The 24218-nt window shown below is 41.9% G+C and overlaps 1 protein-coding gene across 7 annotated transcripts in view; it reads left to right on the forward strand.

Moving 5' to 3' along the window:
* The window catches only part of evla (Enah/Vasp-like a), a 78834-nt gene that overhangs the window by 23809 nt on the left and 30807 nt on the right, over positions 1–24218 (forward strand). Inside the window, exons 1-2 of one of the 7 annotated variants that reach the window (XM_029258512.1) lie at positions 19303–19573; positions 21060–21190. The exons of 3 other annotated variants lie outside the window; for them this stretch is intronic. In XM_029258512.1, coding sequence (XP_029114345.1) covers positions 21177–21190 — 14 coding nt within the window. In that variant the 5' untranslated portion in view covers positions 19303–19573; positions 21060–21176. 3 more of the 7 variants (XM_029258513.1, XM_029258515.1, XM_029258516.1) reach the window with 3 other exon arrangements.

Here is a 24218-nt window from a genome sequence, read left to right on the forward strand (position 1 = left end):
AACCCCGTATAGGACAAGCAATTCAGACAATGTAATTTGATGTGATGTGACAGTCAGCTGGTAGGGTTCTTTCAACAGTGACCAGAGCCTCCTCAGAAAGAGAAGACAACTTCTATGTACAGGGCCTCAGTGTTGCATGTACGCTCCAGCCTGTTGTCCATGTGCACACCCCGTTGCTTGTACATGGCCACCATCTCCACATACGTGCTGTCACTTCTCACAGGATAGAACAAACCATTGGAAATTCCCAATAAACTGATGTTCTTTTGTGTCTTTGTACAGTGGGATTCTTACTAAAGACTTGCTCAGCCAAACAGCAGCTGGCATTTTCGTTAATCATCATCTACTGCTTTATCAGTCCACTCCTCACTTCCAGCCACCTTTCATGGAAAATCACATTGATGGACCACTGTGTTGGACTGTAACACAGCCCCCTGGGAGCAGAGCACACATTCAGGGGGTAAGAGAGCCCTTACAGTTAGGGGAAGTTACACGGAAAAAATGCTTTGTTCCATGAACGAGCTACATTTATTTATGTAGCTGATGCTTTCCTCCAAAGCAAAATGAACGAATGAACGAACGAACGAACGAACGAATGGATGAATGGATGAACAAATTAAACAAAACTTTGTGAATCCCAGAGGGAAATTCCCTTTGATTGCAGTAGCATATAATGTACAACACACACACACACACACACACACACACAATATATATATACACTATGTGCACACATGGGTAAAAAAAAAAAAACATTAATGAGTAGAAAAATTATTTTCCAAGTGAAAAGTAGAAAAATAAATGAGTAAATTAATAGGCAAATATACACACACATTTTCAGAACCGCTTGTCCCATACGGGGTCACAGGGAACCGGAGCCTACCCGGGAACACAGGGGCGTAAGGCCAGAGGGGGAGGGAACACACCCAGGACGGGACGCCAGTCCGTCGCAAGGCACCCCAAGCGGGACTCGAACCCCAGACCTACCGGACAGCAGGACTGTGGTCCAACCCACTGCGCCACCGCACCCCCTTCTAGGCAAATATATTTAGATGCAAAACATTAAAGCATTTGAAACATGTGTGAGATGATGATTGAAGTTGCGGTGGTGCAGGGTGTGGTGGGACACTGTGAAATCTCAGTAGCACCCAACCATTAAGAGATTACCCCCCTCGGCATTATAAGGATTCGCTGTCAAATTTTTTTTTTAGTATCCGTTGCTGTGAGATGTCTACCAAAGAGTCCAACCTCTGTCCCAGGATGGTGCCCACCTTGCTGATTAACTTGTTGATCCTGCTGGCAACACATTTGTTAATGTGACTGCCCCAGCGTTCCACTGCAAAAAATGCTGGATGTGTAATAACCAACTGGTGGAGAAATCTCCAACGGAGTTCAGCTTCCTCCAAAGCACCTGAGCCTCCTTAGAAAGTAGACGACTCTGTCCTTTCATGCACAGTGCCTCTATGTTGTATGTCCATTGCAGCCACCAGGTACCTGCATTCCCAGTACCTCCACCACCACTCCATCAGTCCTCATAGGGCACACTGAACCCTTAGGCCTCATAAAGTTCACTACCATCTCCTTGATCTTTCCAATTTAGAGATGTAGCTGCTTCAGTTTATTCCACTCACAAAGTCCTTCACCAGGTTCCTCTACTTGACCTCCAGTGCGTCCCTGATATACTCAACTATCACTGTGTCATCTGAGAACACAGACTCATTGTTGTACTTCAGGTCAGAAGAAGGGAGCCAGGACTGTCACTTCAGGGCCCCCATGGTGCACATTGTCATGTCTGACACATAGCCAGGCAGGATGATCAGCCATGGTTTGTCAGTCAGGTAGTGCATCTGGTCCCATAGAGAGGTTTGAAATGATTGCTGGTGCTAGTTTTGTTGGTCGTACCAAAATCTTAATGTAGTATTTTGTGCAATATTTACCCTCAATAAAAGACAGTGTGCCCACAGATAAGGTGTTATGTTCCCAGATCTATGTGTGTGGCAGTGTATTCTTCTTGTTTTTTTCAGCTAGTCCAGGTCCTTTCCCTTCTGCTGTATGCCGCTCAGGTGAATTGTATGTTTGTGAATTTGTGCAGAAATGAGTTTCCCTTAATGGAGTGATGTCCCATCCAGTGTGTACCCAGCCCTGCAAGCTGCTCCTCTCTCAGTCATCTCGGTGGAGACTGCTGAACCACCACAGTGCTAAAAGGACAATATAAAATATTGTAACAGTGTGTGTGTATGTAATATTGTATAATATTAAAACAGTGAGTCTTACTGAATGGGCAATATGCTGCGATGCTCATGAGCACTTGTCCACCTTTTAAACAAGTGTGTTCATTTAGCTGACACTTTTCTCCAAAGCGACATTTATACAGTTTTTACTCTGTCAGTTCAGGGTAAGTACCTTGCTCAAGGGTACTACCTGGTACTACAGCAGGAGATGACATTCGGACCTGGGTCCTTCAGGTACAAGGCAGTAGCTCTAACTACGGTGCCACATGCTGTCTAACCTTTCCCCTGTGCGCTGTGATGCCCTCCCAAATATATTGTGAGACCCAGTGATAGAGGAAGGTGTACTAGTGAGTGCATTGGTTTGGGCACCCTTGTCCTCATAGGAGATGCAGTATAATTTCTTATGCATGCTCATTAATTCTGTTACTGCAGCATTCTGTTCTGCAAAGGACGAGCACTTGCAGACATGTTGAGGATGGGATCCTCTTTCTTTCTGAATAAAATAGACTGTGCTGGGGCAGTATATTGCCAGTACTGCCAGTACTGCTAGTTTCACCTCGTCCTACTGAAGAGTGAAAGAGTTGAATCCAATGACACTTGAACTCCAGGTGCAGAATCATCATTGTACCCTTGTCGTTTCCTTTGGCAATACTACCATGTGAAACACGCTGCTCAGTTATGGTCTGGAATTCCCGCACAGGGCGTGAAATACTAAACTTTTTTCCGTATCTGCATTTCTAGATTAGTATGTTTTTATACAGTATTTGTAAAGTGTTATACTGTAAAATTTGAAAAAAAAATGTGGCTGAGTGCAGCAGGCTTTGCCAAAAATTTCTTTTATATAGCTATGTAGTACACCACGGAGCAAAGGTATTTTTGTATCATGTATTGAAAATTTTTAAATTTGTATTTTTCATAATTGACAGTTGAACCTTTTTATAATTTAGAGAAGCCTGCTTCATGCAATTGTGACTTGTAAATGCTTCAAAGATTTGTTGCTTATTGCATCGTAAAGCTTATTCAGTGCTTTTTCCGGGCATCATTTTCTAGGCCACTTGGATATTGCACTTGGTTGCCATGCCAACAGATTAGCATGATGGTGCAGAGCTGATTCAGTGAAGTGAGACTGCAGTAATGTTCTCCAGGAAGATACAGAAACACAAACACATAGATTGAGTACATGGCTGTTGGACATCACTTGGAGCTTTGTGGAATTCCTCATACTACAGAAATTGCATTTCAAGAAAATCCTGTGAAGAACATCCCAGGGATGTTTGTTTCTTCTTTCACTTACTTGGTTTTCTATTTGTTTCACTCGGTAACATTTATTGTTGTACTTGTTCACATGTTTGGTTACTTATGCATGTAAATATGGATGGCTGTTGTACATTTTGTGCTGTAACCAAAGCGAGTATCCCTCTGGGATTAAACATGTCTAGTTTCGTTTCATTCATTCATTCATTCATTTACAACTTTTAATTTATGAGTTGATGAAGATTTGAGCAAAATCAAGGGTTTATGAGCTATCCTGTATGGAAAAAGTGAGTGTGCACACAGTACCTTTTCCTTGATCTTCTGTTATTAATCAGTAAGTGGAAGCACAGAGTTCACAGTATTAATATTCATAATTTTTGCAGAGTTATTTGTATCTCACAAAGGGGGCAGTTGTAATTCTAGGAGTGTAGGCTTTCATACTTGTTTAAGATGCTAGATGGAGTCTAAGTTGGTCTCAGATCTTCAACTCAAATCTTAAACATAATTTTGGTGTATATGGTGTATGAATTGCTGCATATTGCAATGTATTTTGTGATGCTCCTGCATTCCCCAAATATGCTTTTCTTTTCTTGGTACACAACCACAGATATGCACTCAGACACCACTCCCTCCAGGGTAAAAAGTATGAAGAATGCTTGACTCTGAATGTCTTTCTGGAAGGAGGCTGTGTTTGTGAAGCTTTTGGAGCTCTGGAGTTTCCTGTTTCCTTTGGCGCCCGCTGTACTCCCTGGTTGCCCACAATAAGAGGAGAAGATGCCAGTGGCAGACGAGGCTCCTGAGATACAGGCAGCTGTAATGGAGTTCAAGCCTCTGGCCTGCGAGGACAAATCATGTGCTTGAGAGCAGCATTACTTTTTTTGTGTTGCTACTTAAAACACAGAGTGACCATTTTCAGCCCTTCTAGGCAAAATCACAGTAGCATGAAGGCACACACACACACACACACATATATATATGTGCTTTTGTATTACACCATTTCTGAGGGTTGTTGATGGCTCCGTGGCCTACATTAGTGCTGTGCAGCACCTCTACCATGGGCGAAACAGAGCAGAATATTAAGTACTGAGGACTTAGCTATGCTCTGCACTATAATTTTGAATTTGTAAAAATTATGATCAGTTTAACGAGTTTTGTGTGACAAAAATCTGAGTAATCTGGACACGTGATATGAAGACTATGATAAACAGCAGTGCTGTGGAGTCCAAAGCAATGATTTTGGTTACTGGAGTTGGGGTCGGTAAAAATGACCGACTCTGACTAAATGTGCTATATATGCCGGTGTATAAGATGACCCGTAAAAATTAGAGGTAATATAGGTTTAGGCCTATATTTGCCAGATAAGTCAACCCCCAAAATAATGTGCAACTTTTGGGCAGTGATGTGGAGTCGGAGTCGGAAGCAATTATTGGCTTACTGGATACGGAGTTGAAGGTTTTGTGTACCGACTCCACAGCTCTAATAACAGATGTCAGATTCCAATAAGAACAATAATGCAGTGACAGTGTGTAGGGCAGTTTTTTTATTCTTATTTGTACCGTTTGGTATTGTACTGATACATTTTATTATATTACAGTACCCGACTTTTGCGACTCCAGCTAGAGTGATTCTGTTGTTAATATGCTGTTTAGTTAATCTGAAGCACCTGATTAAGTACTTCATTGTATTTCGTAAAAGCAGTGTTATCTGGCATCGCCAGTTTAGCAGTCTCTTTATTGTTTTACTGGCCAGCAGGTCAGACGTTCAAGGTGGTGAATTAGCTATCAACCTGCTTTGAACAGCATATACCCGTTAACATTCGCAGTCCTACTGGGATCTTCCTTGTGCACTTGCATACAGGAAAAAGAGTCAGTGTCACTTGTCAGTATGATTGCCCTCTTTTTTGAAATTAGACAGTTTGAATTTTTCCATTTTCTATCCATCCGCTCAAGTGACTTTTCCAGTGCTCGTGTTGTTGATCATTTCCTTATATGTCTTGTCAGTCTCTTGCACGTTGAAGATGTTTCCCTTAATGTCTGCAGTTTGTTGTCTGGGAGAGGCTGTACACACCTTCCTACACGTTCCTCCTCTTCTTTCTGTTTTGCCTTGCAAGTTTGGGATGAAACTGATTTGCTTCTTGATATTATCATAATGTGGCTACAGTTCTTCCCTTTTCTGTCTGTTGTCTTGAGACCGGTGGGTGGTTGTTTTGGAAACCTATTCTTTTAAAACCTTCTCATTCTAACTCATTCGGTTTGTGGTATTTTTAGCATTCAATTGCATCACGTTCCCAAAGTGAATATTTTCTTCCATCTTTTTTTAATGACCATAGTTCACAGCCATACAGAAGACTGACCAAACAAAAGCAATGTCAGTTTTCAAAGTCCTCTTTAAGGTGTCTAATATGCGATGATATAACATCTACAAGGTCATTAAACATTTATTTTTACTGAGCAAATCTTAATTTTTTTTGAGCATAAAATGGATATCGTTCAATCTGCAAGTTATTTTTCATCATAGTTTATCCATATGAGTTTCCCAGGCCACCTTCCTAGCTAATTTTTTAGAGTAAATGTGCCACATTTTTCCTGAAATCGATGTAATCTTTTTTGGCCAGGGCTCCAGTGTAACTTTGCAGCTATCTTTCCAGCCTGACAACGAAGCCTCATCACTTTGCATGTTGTTTTACAGAAAATGCACTATGGACTAAATGAAGCCCCCACACCACTGCGATTGAGCAGCAAGGCCCAGCTGTGCAGCAGGCTTAGCCTTTCTTCCTGTCTCTCCACATTGACATATTAGTTTCTCAGGCAAGAAAACTAAAGTGTGGAGACTGCTTCCTGCAGCAACACTGATGAAAAAAGCATGCAGTGTGTTGAAAAGGCCAACTGTCAAATACTTGAGCTAGCTGCACTAGAGATCCACATCAGTTGCGTCAGTATAGAGGTGCTTTTCAGTTGCATCTACATTGCAAAACCCAAGGAATATAATAGCTCTTCTCCAAATCGCAGTTTCCTGCTCATCTTGAACATGGGTGCAGTGCAAACATTTGCGGTTCTGATGCTGCTGAGATGAAAGCAGTTCTGCCTGGATGAGCGTGTCAGAATTTTCTTATTTGAGACCTGGTTTAATGGCTACAGGAAGTGCTTAGTTGCAGTCATTGCAGCTAAAGGTGATGTAACCAGTTATTGACTGTGAATAAGTCATTATTTTTTCACATCTATGATTGTGCATTTTGTTAGTTTCCACACCAAGGAAATGAGATGTAAAAGATACTGATGTCACGTTTTCTCTTTCAGGCTACATTCATATAAGGGGGGCGTGGTGGCTCAGTGGGTTGGAACGGGTCCTGATCTCCGGTGGGTCTGGGGTTCGAGTCCTGCTTGGGGTGCCTTGAGACAGACTGGTGTCCTGTCCTGGGTGTGTCCCCTCCCCCTCCAGCCTTACGCCCTGTGTTGCCAGGTTAGGCTCTGGCTCCCCACGACTCCGAATGGGACAAACGGTTCAGAAAGTGTGTATGCACGCTACATTCATATACTGTTACAACTGAAAGAAAGATCTGATCAGATTTAATTGTTGCAAAGAATAGATGAAATGAGAAATTCTAAATACTTTTTCACAGCAAAACAGATAAATAGATGGATAGATTTAAAGAAAGAAACTTGGTCACATTTGAGGTTCCAGAGCTTTTCATGACTGTTTTCCCATGACACCATGTTAAGCTATGCATCACACGTTCACCAAGCAATAAAAGCATGTGTATGTCACATTGCTAGGTGTCACTATGAAGCATCTTTTTCCAGAATCTCACAACACATTCGTAAGCAGTGGTTTATGCCTTTGCGAGGCATACAGTCAGTGAATGATGCATGGATTTGGTTGTTGCAAAACTCTCATTGGGTCCTTGATAGGTTTTTGTAGCCGGTTTTTTCCCTGGCATTTCTTTAACTATGAAATACCACATCTGGCTTTTGCTCTGCAGCAACTGTTTGGTGCAGTATGACTGCTGGAAGTAGGGCATTCATGGCATGACTGTCACTTTACAGCTTCTAGTAGGAGATGTGTGGTACACTGGTTGCAAGCAGCCTGCCAGAATGAGTTCATGTCAGGAAGAAGCTCTAGGACGAGAAGCAGGAGAACTCCCAGTGCTAGGAGTACCAGGGTTTCCTCAATGTGCACCAAATATCCTTTCTGACGAAAGCAGCAGTGCCATGCTTTTGCTCCAGTTACTGGAGTATGCGAACCACATTGAATTCATCCTGAAATGTCGTATCAGCACCTCGATTCAATACTTAATTGGGCTTTATGAATGAACTCGTAAAAGTGGGCAGTTCTTGTATAAGTTGACATACAGTTTTTTATGAAAAGCAATGAACACCTAGTATGGAATAATTATTTTATGACCGTTAACTCCATGAAATATGCAGGAAACTGATATACATGTAATAATAGATGAAAATCTTTGTGGTTTGTCTTGAGGTACATTTGCATTGACATCAGATGAGACATATAATGTTCTTCAAGGGATGACTTTTTTTTATCCCAGACCTATGATGTCTTTTTTTGCTTCTCCTTTAGGTTTCTCACCAGTTATTTTTTTACTGGGATATGCATCAAGATTGTTAGCTTTGATACAAATTAGTACGTATCTGCCCAGCAACTACTATGTGTCAGGGATGTGGTAAGAAGATGCTGAAAGAGGCTGAAGGTGATCTCATGTCCAAAGGGTTTCCAACAGTCTCCCATAGTTGAGTTCCACCATATGATGCTGTGGAGAGGTCTTCCCTTTGCAGCACCATGTCCTCAGTACTGCGTTATACTCTTCCTGCCTCCCTGTAAGATCCTGCCAACAAACCACTTCATATCGATATAGTTCGGATGGAAAGTTTACTGTAAGCTTTACATGGATATGGGTAATACAATCTATATGGGATAGCTGGTGGTGTAATGGTTAGAGTTGCTGTTTTTGTACCCAAAGGTTGCAGGTTTGATCCCCACCTCTGGCTGTAGTACCCTTGAGCAAGGTACTTACCCAAAATTGCTCTAGTAAAATTACCCTGCTGTATAAATGGGTAAATAATGGTAACCTTAACTTTGGAGAAAAAAGAGTCTGCTGAGTAAATAAATGTAAATAATTACATCAATTTTGTAAGAACCTGAGATCTGTGTTCTACTTTCTTCTGCCCTAACTGCGGTTATCTTTGGGTGCAACCATAACCGTCTGCTGTGTCAGAGTCATGCTACACAGTGAAAAAAACAGATTGTGTTGCTGAAGGCAGTTAAAATTAGTGAGTAGATCTTCTCTCAGTGTTTCATTAAGCTGCAGCACTCTGAACCCTGACTAGAAAACTTGGCCTTTTCAGTATTCTCATTTGCATGTTACTGGAAGAGAAAGAAGAAATAAATTATACTTTCCAGGAAGTTATATACTGGAAAAATATACCCTTGGTTAAAGGGCCCTTATGAGTCATATCTGAATTGTCACATATTAAATGTGTCCAGTTCAATATTGTAATCAGTTAAGTGTGACACTTTAAATACAGAATACAGTAATTATGTTTTTCCCAAAAAAGTTTTTGCATGTTTGTGCAGTTGAAAAAAACCTGTGCCTATAGATGGGCATACATCTTCTCCAGTAAAGTTTGCTTCCTTAGAATAATGACTTTTAATTGCTTAAAATTTAAACCCAACCCTGAACTTTGAGCGCATTTATAAAATTCCAAGTGATTCCTGCTTATCACCTTAAAGCCTGTAAGGGAAAATGTTTCGCTTGGCTTGGACCTTACCCAGTTGTGGTCAGATTCCTATGCCTTTTCTTTAAGATTTAACACACTGAACTCTTCATATTCACATTTTTAACATAGTTTTACTTTTTGCTGTTTGTCGCAGGAAAATAAAGAACAAGTCTTTCACTTTTTTAAATTCAAATGCCTCAATTTGGCATAAAATGTATCGGTCTACTTTTTTTTACTAAGAAAGTCCATTTTTAACTTCTCACCAGTTTTTGGACAGTTGGAACACATGGAAAACAGCAGCCCTACCCCTACCAACCTGTACCTGTGTTAGTGTGAGGCAGCCCCATCTGAATGCCTTCCATACTTTTCTATATCTTCATCTGAAGCCAAGACCATCAGAGATCAGACTGCTTGCTACACCAGCCTCGCAGCTAATTTTGATAATTCATTCAGTGCTGATTAGGCTCTTTAGCAGTGAAGCAATTTCCCCAAAGAGTCATTTATTAAACTGAAGGTTCCGTTGCTGATAAGTGGTCTTCAGCCTCCAATTGCTCTTATGTACATTGTGCTTCAGCCAATCTGAGTCTTCCTTTATGACACTGACCGCCTCTGCAACATAATTAATAAAACTGAACGTAATCTGGTTGATGGGGGGGGGGGGGGGCGCGGTAGCGCAGCGGGCTTGACTGGGTCCCACTCTGGCAAGTCTGGGGGTTCGAGTCCCGCTTGGGGTGCCTTGCGGCAAACCAGCGTCCCATCCTGAGTGTGTCTTCTCCCCCTCCAGCCTTGCGCCCTGTGTTGCTGGGTTAGGCTCTGGTTTGCCATGACCCTGCTCGGGACAAACGGTTTTAGCCAGCGTTTGTGTGTGTGTGTAATCTTGTTGATGAGAACGAATTCAAAGTGAGACTATTAAATCTCTGTTACTCCCCATGGAGAGAGGAAAGGTTTGAACACTACAGATGCTGTTCGACTTACGATTTTTCAACTGTACAGTGGTGAGCTGGCAATAGACATTCAGTAGAAACCATACTTTGAATTTTAATTTTTCTCTCTGGCAATATGCAGTGAGATACTCTCTCGTGATGCTGAGCAGCAGCAGCTGTCTACATCTCCCAGTCTGCCACACAGTCGCTATACAGATACCCCCCTATATCTACATTGTGTTTTGTACAACCATAATGTCACAGAAATGCCCATCTGTGTCTCCTGCTACTGGTGAGAAGAAGTAGAGGAGGGCAGTTACTCTTGAGGAGAAACTCAAGATAATTGCCCTGCATGATGGCAGCAAGCATGTAATGGCCATCACATGTATGCTAGGGTGTGATGTTCGGTAGGTGAGGTGTATGAAATGTATTTCCAACTTATGATATTTTCGATTTACGATGGGTTTCGGAGAACGTAACCCCATTTTAAGTCGGGGACCACCTATATATTCCTGTGATGGGTTCGCTACTGCAGTACTAGGAATTTCCTGTAGCCTCAGCTTCGTCACAGAGAGCTGAAGATCCTTTGTACTACTGGTCCTACACCAGAGGGAAGATGCTCAGTTCTGTGCTCTGTTTGTTGTTGTGGAGCAGATCATGAGGCTAGAAATCCTTAATCTCCACTTGCTTTGAATTGCTCCTTCCTTTAGCCTCATTTCTTCATGTTTTCCTGTTGAACTCAAATCCTCTTCGCCACATGTGTTTTAGTACAGTGATAAAATGTTAGCGAGGGAGCGGGGGTCTGGAAGGAAACTCATTACTGCAAATACAACGGATTATTGTGATTATTGTTTGGGCGCTGAGACAGTAGGTTCACAATAATGCGCATGCCACACTTCCAAAATATTTATCATCCTCTTCTTAGCAGAATAGTCTTTAAGGCTTTCATCTAAAGCGCTGGTTGGGAGGACTGGAACCGTAAATGTGAGACAGAAACTAGAGTCCATTTGTGGACACATCTCTTGATAAAAGGGGCAAAATCAAAGACCAGTGTCATAGTATGCATCTAGACTTAAAAAGAATTAAAAAAACTGGCTAAAAAATGTACGTTATAGGATCCAGGAATTTCTGGCAGTTTAGAGAAGGTTGGAGAGCAGCGTTCATTGTGTTGTTCTGCGAATGTTTCAGCTGAGCCTGGTCCAGCGTGTTCCAGAAAGAGGGCTTTTCAGAATAAATAGCCTGGCAATAAAAGCCCCTCGTGCACCCCCCCCCTTTCCTTTGTATGTCCTGGTGAACACCGCCCTGCCTGTTGAATTTCACCAGGCTTTATTAACCAACTGTAGCTGGTGAAACACATGTACCAGGGTGAGGGTCTCACGACCCGTCATATCTTCCATCACACTGGAGCGACAAACTGCGGCACATGGTACGGTACAGCACGGTAAAATCTGCCGGAACCCATACCTCCTAAAAATGAGATCAAACTCAGAAAACGGACATCATGAGCACTCATACATGCATCGTGAACACTTCTACATGGACTGCTATGGACTGTGGAACTTTGACATGGGCATCTGCACTGCAGGGAAGATTACTGTTTGAGAACAGCTCGATAAACCACAACAAGAGTTTTTGCACACCATCTATTGCCTTAAAGGAACCTCGTAGTAAAACCATGGTTAATGTATCGTCCATCTGTTGTGTGTGACTAAAATCACAATTATCAAGGGTGCTACAGTTGGAAGCAGTCATGTGAACATTTGGTGACGTGTCACAGTCAGATAGTCCAAAATCTTTAATTTCACTAGGGGCCTACATACAGTATGTTGAACTGTTACATTGTTTAATTATATGTTTTACCATGTATAATTAAAATGTCATGAAAGAGTAAATGAGTGCAATGAGACTAAAGAATTCATAAGGGATTCTCTTGGAAGCAAAACTCTAATTCTGAGGGGCTGAATTTTGTGCAGTGCGAATGGTTTCATGAAGTAAATCTATTTTTCTGTGAGCTACAGTCGTTCAAAGTCGAGTTTTTTTAGCGCATTCAAAGCTACTTAGTGTAAGTGCTCCTCTTTTATGTGCATCAGCTGTATGCAAAGATTTTATGTCTTTTATTAAGCAGTCGGTGCAATGTTGTGCCTTGCTGAGCTGCGGTCACCCCTGACCTCATTTACACTACATGTAGCTGCACTGCACCACTGACATCACTTCCTACCAGAGTCTAGACACTTTCTGTATGTGCAGTGGACAGGATGGCCATCCCACCAAGCCTAGATGTGGGAAACAAGTCTTACTATAATGTAAAAAAACATTACTATTTTCACAATGCAAATAGGCTTTCTGATTAGGGCACCATAACCACTGCAAACTTGAGTTGTGGTATCTTAGGGTTATGTACAGTGCATTCAGAAAGTATTCATACACCTTCACTTTTTTCACACTTTTTTGTTGCAGCCTTATGCTAAGATCGTTTAAATTCATTTTCCTCTCATCAGTCTACACTCAGTACCCCATAATGACAAAGCAAAAATAGGATTTTAGATATTTTTACAAAGTGAAGTGTAACATTGACATAAGTAGTCAGACCCTTTGCTATGACATATGAAATTTAGCCGAGGCACATTACATTCCATCTTTAAGGTGTCTCTACACCATGTTTGGAAATGTTTGGAATCTCCTGTGGTAACTTTAAATGAGTGAACATAATTTGGAAAGGCACACACCTGTCTATATCAGGTCCCACAATTCACATTGTATGAGAGCAAAAGCCAGGCCATGAGGTCAAAGGAATTGCCTGCAGAGCTTAGAGACACAATTGTGTTGAGACACAGATCTTGGGAAGGATACAAAAAATTCTGCAGCATTGAAGGTTCCTAAGAGCACAGTGGTCTCCATAATTCTTAAATGGAAGAAGTTTGAAACAACCACGACTCTTCCTAGAGTTGGCCAACCGGCCAAACTAAGCAATCAGGGCAGAAGAACCTTGGTAAGAGAGGTGACAAAGAACCCAGTGGTCCCTCTAGTTAAGGGACTTGAACCCAATGAAATTCTCTGGAGAGACCTGAATATAGCTGTCCACCAACAGTCCCCATCTAATCTGACAGAGCATGAGACGATCTGCAGAGAAGAATGGCAGAAAATCCCCAAATTCAAGTGTGCAAAGCTTGTTGCGTCATACCCAAGAAGACTGGAGGCTGCAATTGCTGCCAGAGGTGTTTCAACTAAGTACTATGTGTAAGGGTCTGAATACTTATGTCAGTGTGATATTTCATTTTTTTTTTTTGATAAATTTGCAAAAATTTCTAAAGTCCTGTTTTTGCTTTGTCATTATGGTGTATTGAGTTTAGATTGATGGTGAAAAAATTAATTTAAACAATTTTAGCATTAGGCTAAAACATTAAAAAAAAAGTGATAAAGTGAAGGGGTCTGAATACTTTCTGAATGCACTGCATATGTTCTGCAGATCATTTCCAAACCTGACAGACAGTGAACACTAGGAATAATGGAGCACATGGTCCCGGGTCCTGAGTGCCCCCTGAGGTGGTGAGAGGAGGTATAGAAAGGAAGTGAAACCTTCATGGTTCTGGTGTGCTTTGGTTCTGGAGGTACGCTGTTTCCTTGTGTTACACACTTCTGAGGTGCAATAGTTTGACGATATAAACATTTTCCAGTTTATTTATTTTAAATTATGTTTTCTATTTTCTGAAGTTTTTCTGTTTTGGGGTGAGAATGCCTGCATTTCTGGGTGCTGCCAGTAGTTTGCAGTAAAATGCATTCAGAGTATAAAGACAGTAGAGGGGTGTACAGCTTGTGTGTGGTGTTCCTCTGTGTTGCAAGTGAATATAAAAAGTGTTGTGCAGGTTTATGGAATTAATCAGTCAACAATCTGTGTTATGGAGACCATGTCTTTTTATTTTCAGTTATGTCAAATTAGTTTTAATGTAGCTCAGTGTTAATAAAATGTTAAAATTGTCAAAAAATATAATCTATAGCTATATCCAAGCTTTTATTGAAATGAGCTTGTTAATAAACTGAGACAATGTTAGATGAAGCTGTTATTGATTGTGTAGATAAAGAAGCTGAAAGTGGTCTGAAGCTGACAAACACCATACATGTTTGTTCGATAAATCGATGAGTTTCACTCAATGGCAGGCTGTGGAGATGTGGTTTTTATTTTCAGTCATTGTTTTTCAGTAATTTTACACATTGATGTCGTAGAGTCACATTGGGGAGCTGTACCATGCCTCACGCTGTACTCTTCCCAACACTGCCCTCATGCACTGGACAGGCAGTTTTTATCAAGAGTATATGGGTTTTCTTATTTATTATAGTTGTCTGTTTTTTTCACCAGAACATAACCTGTTAAAAATTTTGGGGACATGTATATTATTCAGGTGGGATTTCAGCTTTTATTGCATGATAAAAGTGACTTTGAAGTTATACACATAGTGAGTTACGAACAGACTTCTAGTCTCAACTGTGTCTGTAAGTGAAGGGCCCACTGTAATTGGTGCTGTTGTATACGCGCCGTTCCTGCTGAGGAACTTCAGCATTTAGCACTCAGTAAACGTATTAATGCAGTCCAAGTAATTTTCTGTGTCGATACAGAATTGCGCATTCCGCTTTGCTTCTCCTGTGGTTTATACACTGCATTTCCTCTTATCATTGATAATTCATACAGTAAACTGTATAGATTTCTGCTGTAGCCTTCTTGACTCTCGCTTTATTGTGACACCAGTTTGAGCCATGATTTTGATTTTACATGTATTTACTTAGGAGATGCTTTTCTCCAAAGTGACTTCCAACGAACCCTGTGTATTGCTATCAGCCCAAACACCTTATTTACCAAGGTGACTTACACTGCTATATACACTACTTACTCATCCATACATCAGTGGAACACACTCTGTCTTTGTCACTCACACCCTACGGGGGAACCTGAAGAGCAAATCTTTGGACTGTGGAAGAAAACCAGAGCACCTGGAGGAAACCCACACAAACACGGGAAGAGCATGCAAACTCCACACAGATTGAATGGAGATCGAACCCACGTCCTCTCACACCACCCAGGCGAGCAGTGCTACTTGCTGTGCTTTTAAATACAAATGCCACCCTTTTAAATACTCATATTTAAATTTACATTTATTACATTTAGCAGATACTTTTCTTGAAAGCGCTGTACAGCTCATTGAAAAAGCACCTTTCACCAACAGACGGTGACACGTAGATGCAGACACACAATTCTCAAACTACGGTCACTTTTTCGCATGTCACCATTTAAACCAACATATGTTACATGGGTAACTTCATATAAAATTGGTAGAGTATATCTTTTTAAAACTGGTAACACACACACACACACACACATTTTCAGAACCGCTTGTCCCATACGGGGTCACGGGGAACCGGAGCCTACCCGGCAACACAGGGCGTAAGGCCGGAGGGGGAGGGGACACACCCAGGACGGGACGCCAGTCCGCCGCAAGGCACCCCAAGCGGGACTTGAACCCCAGACCCACCGGAGAGCAGGACTGTGGTCCAACCCACTGCGCCTAAAACTGGTAACACTCACAGTAATATTACATGAGTAGCGGTATATGGAATTGATGATGTAAGGATTTATAATTATAAAGACCCTTTTTGAATGTTGAGAGGGAGAGTAATTTTGAATAGTTTTTTCACAAGGAGTATTCAAAGGAAAGGATTTCGGATAAGGAATTTATCCGAAGGAATATATTCAGCACATAGATCTACAGTTAAACTTCAAGGCAGTTTTTTGTTTGTTTCCCCTACAAAATCAATTTGAATATTTAGTTTGAAAGATTACATTTACTAATTCATGACTTGGACATGGAAAGCACTTGTTTATTTTTTCATAAAGCGTAGTGTGAGGGAATGGGCCTGGATGTTACAGAACACCAAGCTGGGTTCCACTCATGGACCTTCCACACAGATAATTCCCCAGGGTTCACAAACTTTCCCCCACAGCTCTAGGATACACTCCATGTGCTGAAGCCCTAAGCACTGATGTGCAACAGTTTCATTTGCTTCTCACCCATATTGTTTTCCTTCCATTGTGTGGTTGCATATTGCTGGCAGGTTTCAGGTATTTTTCTGTCTTTGATTCTGAGGTCACCATGTCTAGATTTCATCAAAAGTAAGATTTGTTAAGCGGAAGTTGGTGTAGCCAAACAAGGTAGGAAGCTGCATCTTCCCACTTTCCATGTATTTTGAGCCATGAATGCATCTCCTCTCGGTACTGTAGTGCTTTTCACACATATTTTTTTTTTTACCAATTTCGTTGTTTACAATGCCTGGTGGTAAATGTGTGCTCAAAGGAAAATGAGAACCTTTTTGCAAGCGTACAGCAATCGATTTGGAGATGAAATTAAAAATAATAGGGAAGCATGAAGGTGGACAAAGATTATCATCTATAGCACGGGAACCAGGTTTAGCCGTATCAACTATAAATACGATAATGAAGGATGCTGCACATATGAAGAAACACGTGAAAGGAACAGCTAGCATGAAAATAACAATAATGAAGAAACATCAAAATGCAATAACTATCTCACACACAATGTCTACAACCGCTTGTCCTGAGCAGGGTCATGGCAAACTGGAGCCTAACCTGGAAACACAGTGTGCAAGACTGGAAGGGGAGGGGACACACCCCAGACAGGACGCCAGTCCATCACAAGGCACCCCAAGCAGGACTTGAACCCCAGACCCACCACAGAGCAGGCCTGGCCAAACCTGCTGTGCCACCTCACCCTCCCCTTATATTGAATGGTGGGGGAGAAGAGGGAATCCAGCATATGTAAATTTTGACTTATGTGAGGGGTTGACGACCAGTCTATTTATGTAAGTCGAGGGGTGTTTGTACAGCCCATAATTCAGTAGCTTGTAAGACTGTCTTTAGTAGGCAAAAACTTTATATTTAGTTTGAGTTTATCAGTCTCATATTGTTTTTGAGGAATCGTGGCTCACTCTTGCTTACAGCATTGCTTCAGTTCATTCATGTTTGAGGGCTTTCCTTCATGCACAGCTCTCTAAAGGTCCCACCACAGCATCTCAGTGGAGGCCAGCTCTGGATTTTTTATATTTTGTTATGAGTAAATGAGCACAGGGTGCAGCCAGTTGCCCTCTTGTCTTATTTCTGTGCCTCATTGATGGTGGTGGTTGCAACCACTGTTTTGTCCTATACGTGTCATGAGCTGAGTATCTTGCAACCTTGTAAGGACTTTCTTGAATTATATAACCTATCCAACTGGTCAGCTTAGAGAAAGGCATCAGCTAAATAAGCAAGTAAGTAAATAAATAAATGAATAATAAACTTTTTAAAGAAGAGACCTATGGAGAAGGTTGATCAATGGTTTTTGGAGTGTTCATGATGACTCATTGGCAGGGTTTTGATTACTGTTATGAGCACTACAGTTAATGTACAATATGGATCATAGTTTTAAAAATAGATCTTCGGTTTGCTGAAATGTTGGTGGTTATATACTCCTGTTTTCCTCTTTCCATGGTCCTTGATAATAAATGATGGTGAAGGAATCCCTCCGACAGAAAGGCATCTGTCACATGACAAGAAATATAACTGTTTCGGAGAGCTCCAGCATGCCCTCCCCCTTTTGCCATTTTTATCACCGTCTCACTCTGTAGCCGCAGCTCCTTGTGCCGTGCCTCGGGCTGTGCAGCTAATTTTAGCTTACTGGCATAGGCCTGCTGCAGATGGGGGCCCCTCCTTTGTCTACCCACCGTTCCCTCAATTACCACCGTCACTTCCTCTGTTCTTCTTCACCTTTGCTATCACTTGCAGGTCCTGCGTGTCCAGCTGCATGTGTTTCTCCAAAACAAAAAGAGCGCTGTACTCCTGGTTGGTCTTATCTCATGGTTTCATCCTCTCCTTTAAACAAACAAATGATTTTTTTAGTTGTCTTGTCTAATGGTGCAAACTCTCTTACTTCAACTATTGTCAATGTCTTGAAATGAAACTTTGTTTATTTTTCATGCTTTGGTTTTTACATTATCCAGCCTAACGCCATGTGCGCATGGTGTCGCCCTACCACACATCTTACTGTATCTGGTTGCACAGTGTGGATTCGGCTGAACAGCTGGACAGCTGCCTGTTTTTACTTCACCTGTGGGGATGTGAACCTGCAACCACGTGGTATAACATCCAGTGCCCACCCTTCTAACATTCACCAGTTATCCTGTAGTCCAGAGACAAATGTACTAATCCTGAACAAGTTACTTACCCTCAACTGATAAAGTAAGAAACCCCTATTGTAAAAATATCCTAAACATGGCAGAGTCGCTCATCAAAAATGTTAATGGACTTTGGGCTCAGATTCCTCAGTTTGTTTGTTTCTTTCTTTCTTTCTTTCTTTCTTTCTTTCTTTCTTTCTTTCTTTTTCGTCTTCTTCTCTTCCTCTCAGTGGAATAGACATGGCAATAGTTGTTAGATCCTCTATACTTGTATATACTTGGATAGGTATTCTGGCATGGGGGCGCGGTGGTGCATTGGGTTGGACCTCGTCCTGTTCTCCGGTGGGTCTGGGGTTTGAGCCCTGCTTAGGGTGTCTTATGATGGGTGGATGGATGGGTGTCCTGTCCTGGGTGTGTCCCCTTCCCCTCCAGCCTTATGCCCTATGTTGCCAGGTTAGGCTCTGGCTCTCTGTGACCCCATATGGGACAAGTGGTTCAGATGATGTGTCTGTGTGTGAGAGAGTTATTGTGGCACTTTCGGTGCCAAAAAGTGGGAATGCAGATTTTATGGAGAGTGGAGGCTAGCAGGAGCATGTGTGAGTTAGTATGTGCACAGGTGTCCTTAAGAGTTTTCCCTCCAAAAAATGTGATGTAGATAATCCCATTTCTGGTAACACACTGATGTGGGCCTGTGCTGTGTATCTGCTTGGTGTGTCTGCAGGTTTTTACTCCCTTTTTTAAGTCATGAATTGATTCTGCAGCTCCGTGAAACATCTGTGACTCAGTTCCCGGCAAGTTTTCTGAACCATAAGGTATTTATAAAGCACTATTTAGGGATTTGGACACGTATCAGATGAGATGATTGAACGGCCCACAGGGAGGGTTTCAGTCATGGAGGGTAAACATAGCGAACTGTTCCAGCTGTGTTGTTTACCAGTATGTCAGAGTCTAAGGGGCGCATTCAGGCTGGGCTCTTCAGCTCCAGTTGTGACATAAATAAGCAGTAGTAACCGTAGAGGTCTCATGCTAGAGAGACAGAAGTAGAGTTTGTGTCTCACAACCTGAGAACCTGTTGCTATGTTAAGCTCATGGAATCCTTACCATGTCAAGATCCTGCAGCATGTGACGTGCCAAGGATAGATGATCGTCGTCCATTGGGGTGATGATTGCGATGGAGAGGAAGGACTTTGCCTTGAACACAACGCTTCCTTTTTCTTAGGTATGCAAGGTGTCGGGTGCTGGACAACTCCGGAACTTGGCTTTCTTTTTTTTTTTTTTTGTGGGACGAACACCTCAGTAGCTAATAGTGAAATGTGTTGAGTTGAACTCTTTGATCAAGGAAACTTAAGGTAAGAACAGCACACGATGAACTATCATAGTAATACCCAGTGCTGTGGAGTCGGAGTCGGTAAAAATGTACTGACTCTGACTAAATGTACCATGTATGCCGGCGTATAAATCGACCCCCAAAAATTAGGCAATGCTGTAGAGTCAGAGTCAGAAGCAATTATTGGGTTACTGGAATCTGAGTCAATGAAAATGTATCGACTCTGACTAAACGTACCCCATATGCTGGCCTATAAGTCAACCCCTGGAAATTAGAGGTGTAAATATACATTTATCTGATGCTTTTCTCCAAAGTGACTTAGAGTGTTGAGGTTACAGTTATTTACCCATTTATATAGCTGGGTGATTTTATTGGAGTAATTGAGGGTAAGTACCTTGCTCAAGGGTACTACAGCCAGAGGTGAGGCTTGAACATGCAACCTTTGGGTCTAAAGGCCATAGTTCTAACCACTACACTACCAGATGTCCTTAAAGGGTTATAGGCTTTATAAATATAGGTTTAAGCCTTTATGTGCAGGATAAGTCGGCCCCCAAAACAACGCGCAACTTTTGGGCAGTGCTGTGGAGTTGGAGTCAGAAGCAATTATTGGGTTACTGAAATCGGAGGCGGTAAAAATGTACCGACTCCAACTAAATGTATTATATATGCCAGCGTATAAGTCGATCCGGCGTGTAAGTCAACCCCCTTAAATTAGAGGTGTAATATAGGTTTAGGCTTTTAATCGCCAGATAAATCGATCCCCAAAACAATGTGCAACTTTTGGGCAGTGCTGTGGAGTCGGAGTCAGAAGCAATTATTGGATTACTGGAGTCAGAGTCAAAGATTTTGTGTTCCGATTCCACAGTCCTGATAAACAGGCTTCTCACCTGTCAGACTCAAATAAGAACTATAATGTAGTGACAGTGTGTAGGACTCCACAGCCCTGGTCATAACATCACGTTGCATTTGTGTATGTTCATTCAGCAAGTATTTTTCTCCATCGCGATGAATGAATGCATCAGTGTAAACAGAAACACACTTGTATCCTTGACGCAACACCCAGAGTGAGACTTCCTGTTCTACCTTTGAGTGTGGCTTCAGTTGCTCAAGTAAAAAATCCAGTTGTAAGAATCGAGCAGATTTACCCCATGCAACAAATGATATAAACGCAGAGGTGTGCTGATACCAAGAGGATGCCTGTTGAATGCAAATAATGCAGATCATAGCCTTCTGTTCACGGCCTATTTATAGCAACATGTTCAGGAAAGACAGAAATGTTCACCCCCTCGCTCACACCAGTATTTTTTGAAGCAAACCAAACTGATTTCCTGTCCTTGTCTGCACTCGTTGTCGGCTGTCGGCGTTTTGCTCCTGTCAGCCTGCGATCGCCACTTTCACTGGCACCCCTCCATCAACACAGCGGATTCAGCGCTCCGGAACATTCCCCTGACATACAGTACATACTACTAGCGTTTACCGTGATTTGTCCCACAAAATGCTGCCTCAGTGGTAAGACAAACTCCTCATTCATTTCAATAAATACTCTTACTGTTCTATTTATTGATAATGTTGCTGTTTGTCACGACACTGTAATTACATGATGCACTGATGAAACTTCAAGGTGTGTGGTAAACCTTGTGCTTTTTTATATCAAGAGTTTTTGCCAATACTTTATAAAAACACTTTGTGGAAATAATGAGAATTTAACCTGCCTATTACCTTGCAAAATTAGGGTTGTTCACAAATGAATGAAACCATCTCCCCTCTTAAGTGTTGGGAAACTGCTCTTCAGTCTCAGGTCTTTCAGAAGCTTTGGCTGTAGAAGAACCTGGGCCACCTTGTTTGGGTTTACACTGGTTGCACTTTGCTAACAAATAGTTTACGCCGCCATCAGTTGTCAGTGGAAGAGAACTCATAATCCGTTCCTTCTCTCCATTCCCTCAACTGCTCAGCCCTTCGCTTTAAGGTCTTCGTTTTGTCCTGTTCAACTTACTATATGGCTGGATAACGTAGTTAAGAAGTGACATGCCATTCACACCAACATGTATTTATTTTGCAAAACACACACAGATGTGGTGTATTTAGTGTAATTTCTCTTTCAAATTGATCAGAGGAACAACATGGAGGTTTCGGCTCAGTGCAGCCCGGGGACCTCCTTGGGTGTGACACCAGGCTGGTGATCAGTGGGTAGCACTGAGGTTGTCCGTGTCCTGCTCAGGGGTTTTCTGCCTACTAATTAGGCCAAACGGAGACGATGCACAAGCTCTTCCCTGTGATCTCACACATCGCCATGGCACTGGGATGCTCTTCCAGCGGCTTCTTTAAAGGGCATATGGTTGCAGTTCTGCATCTGACACCCTAAGGGCTCTAAATGTACGCCGTTGAGAATTTAATTTGTGTGCCTAAGCTGCACCACACCCTACCCACCCCACACACACAGTTACACTGTCCTGTTTCAAAGGCAAACCATAACAGCACACAGTGAAAAATGTGGTCATCATGTTTACATTTTTAGCACACATCTGTGCTGCATGTTTTTTAGTTAATTAATTATTAATTAATTAAATTAATTAATTCATTAATTAATTATTTTTATTTTTCGCTGCCACATGAACTGGAGATGCCCATCTTTACTGCATAAATTTGATGGACGAGTTTTTTTTAATTACAGTTTGTTATGTTCATGCATGCTAGGAATAGCTGTTTTTTTGGTGAAAAGGTAAAAACTATTTTAGTCTGTTACTTCCAGAATGGTAGCCATTAGTTGACCATCTTCTTTGTTTGTATCTGTTTTTCTTACCTTATGTCTGTGTTAAAGCACTCTGTGTCACTGTGTGAGAAGAGCGCTCTATAAAAAATAAAATAATAATAATAATAATTGAAAGGCTCTCAATGGCAAAAGGATTTTTCACCCTAATTTATAATGAGAATGCCATCATGGAGAAAACCACTGGGACAAAGGATTTATATATACTTTTATTTCTTTGGCTGATGCGTTTTCTCCAAAGCAAATTACTGTGATTTACTATACAGCAGGGTCAATGTTTACCCTGTCTCTAAGTAAGAGATAAGTTCCTTGTCAGTAGAGCAGGGGAACAAGCTTACTCTGGTTTTACTGGTTTTTCTTTAGTTCTACCGTATGTCATTCCCAGCCCACGAAGGCATTAAGGGTGCTCTTTCAGTGTCGCTGCTGCTTCACCAAGGGACTGCCTCTTTTCACCTTTGTCCTTAACTTCTTCTATGCTGTGCTTTGTGTTTCCGCTCAACCGCTGTGACTCACAATGCGCTTGTGCTCATACATGTGGGACTCTGTGCTCCCATGGCTGTGCTGCTCCGTCCGCACCACTCTTCCCGTTTTCCCACAGTGAAATTACAGCTCGGCTTCCAGTTGAGTTTCCAGCCCTCCTGCTGTCGAGCTGCCACTCTGCACCATTCTCTGTGCTTTTTGCTTCTGTTTATTATTAGCTCAGGCTGCTGACGCAGATTATTTCTGTGTTGTCACAACCAGGGCTGTGGAGTCGGTACACAAAACCTTTGACTCCGACTCCAGTAAGCCAATAATTGATTATATACCTCTAATTTTTGGGGGTCAACTTATACCCCTGCCATATACGGTACATTTAGTTGGAGTCAGTACATTTTTACCGACTCCAATTCCAGTAACCCAATAATTGCTTCCGATTCAGACTCCACAACTCCGACTTCACAGCACTGGTCACAACAGCATATTGATGTTTCATGAAGCCACAATACCGTAGTAAAAAGGGTACAGATTCTGAGATTCCAGTGAACCAGCATGTGGACTTTACCAGGTTTGAGTTGTTCCTGTGCATTTTTTCCAGAAACATATCTGCTACAATGATCCATTCTAGTATCCTTGACAAATTTTGTGAAGTTTAAGTTAATGAAGCTTTGCCACAGTGAAAGGGTTATGCAAACAGCATATTTTATTTATTTAAAAATAAGTGTGATGCACAATTGTCTTAAAATTCAATTTGAGAAGTACACACACACACTTTCAGAACCGCTCGTCCCATACGGGGTCACAGAGCCAACCCGGTAACACAGGGCGTAAGGCCAGAGGGGGAGGGGACACACCCAGGACGGGATGCCAGTCCATCACAAGGCACCCCAAGCGGGACTCGAACCCCAGACCCACCGGAGAGCAGGACTGCAGTCCAACCCACTGCGCCACCGCACCCCCATTTGAGAAGTATTTGTTTAGAGTAAAAAATATCACATGGACAGAAATATTAGTGTCATTTTGTTCACCTATAAAATGTTTGATTTTCGTCAAGGGTCTGATACTTTTGCAAGCCGCTGTGATTCACATACTCTGTTTATGCCATTCCGCACCTCTACCAGGACCAGGGAAAGAGTGACCTTGTGACCATCCTTTCCTATCTTGACCATCATTTCTTCCAAGCTCTAGTCCTTATGAGCCTCTCAAGTGCACATTATAATCCATATCCACCCTTGAATGGACATTAAGATTCCACTGTCGGCATCCAGCTCTCATCTAGTTTACTGCAACTAC

This window comes from Scleropages formosus, chromosome 15 (genome assembly GCF_900964775.1).
Source record: "Scleropages formosus chromosome 15, fSclFor1.1, whole genome shotgun sequence".
In the NCBI taxonomy this organism is placed as follows: Eukaryota; Metazoa; Chordata; class Actinopteri; order Osteoglossiformes; family Osteoglossidae; genus Scleropages; species Scleropages formosus.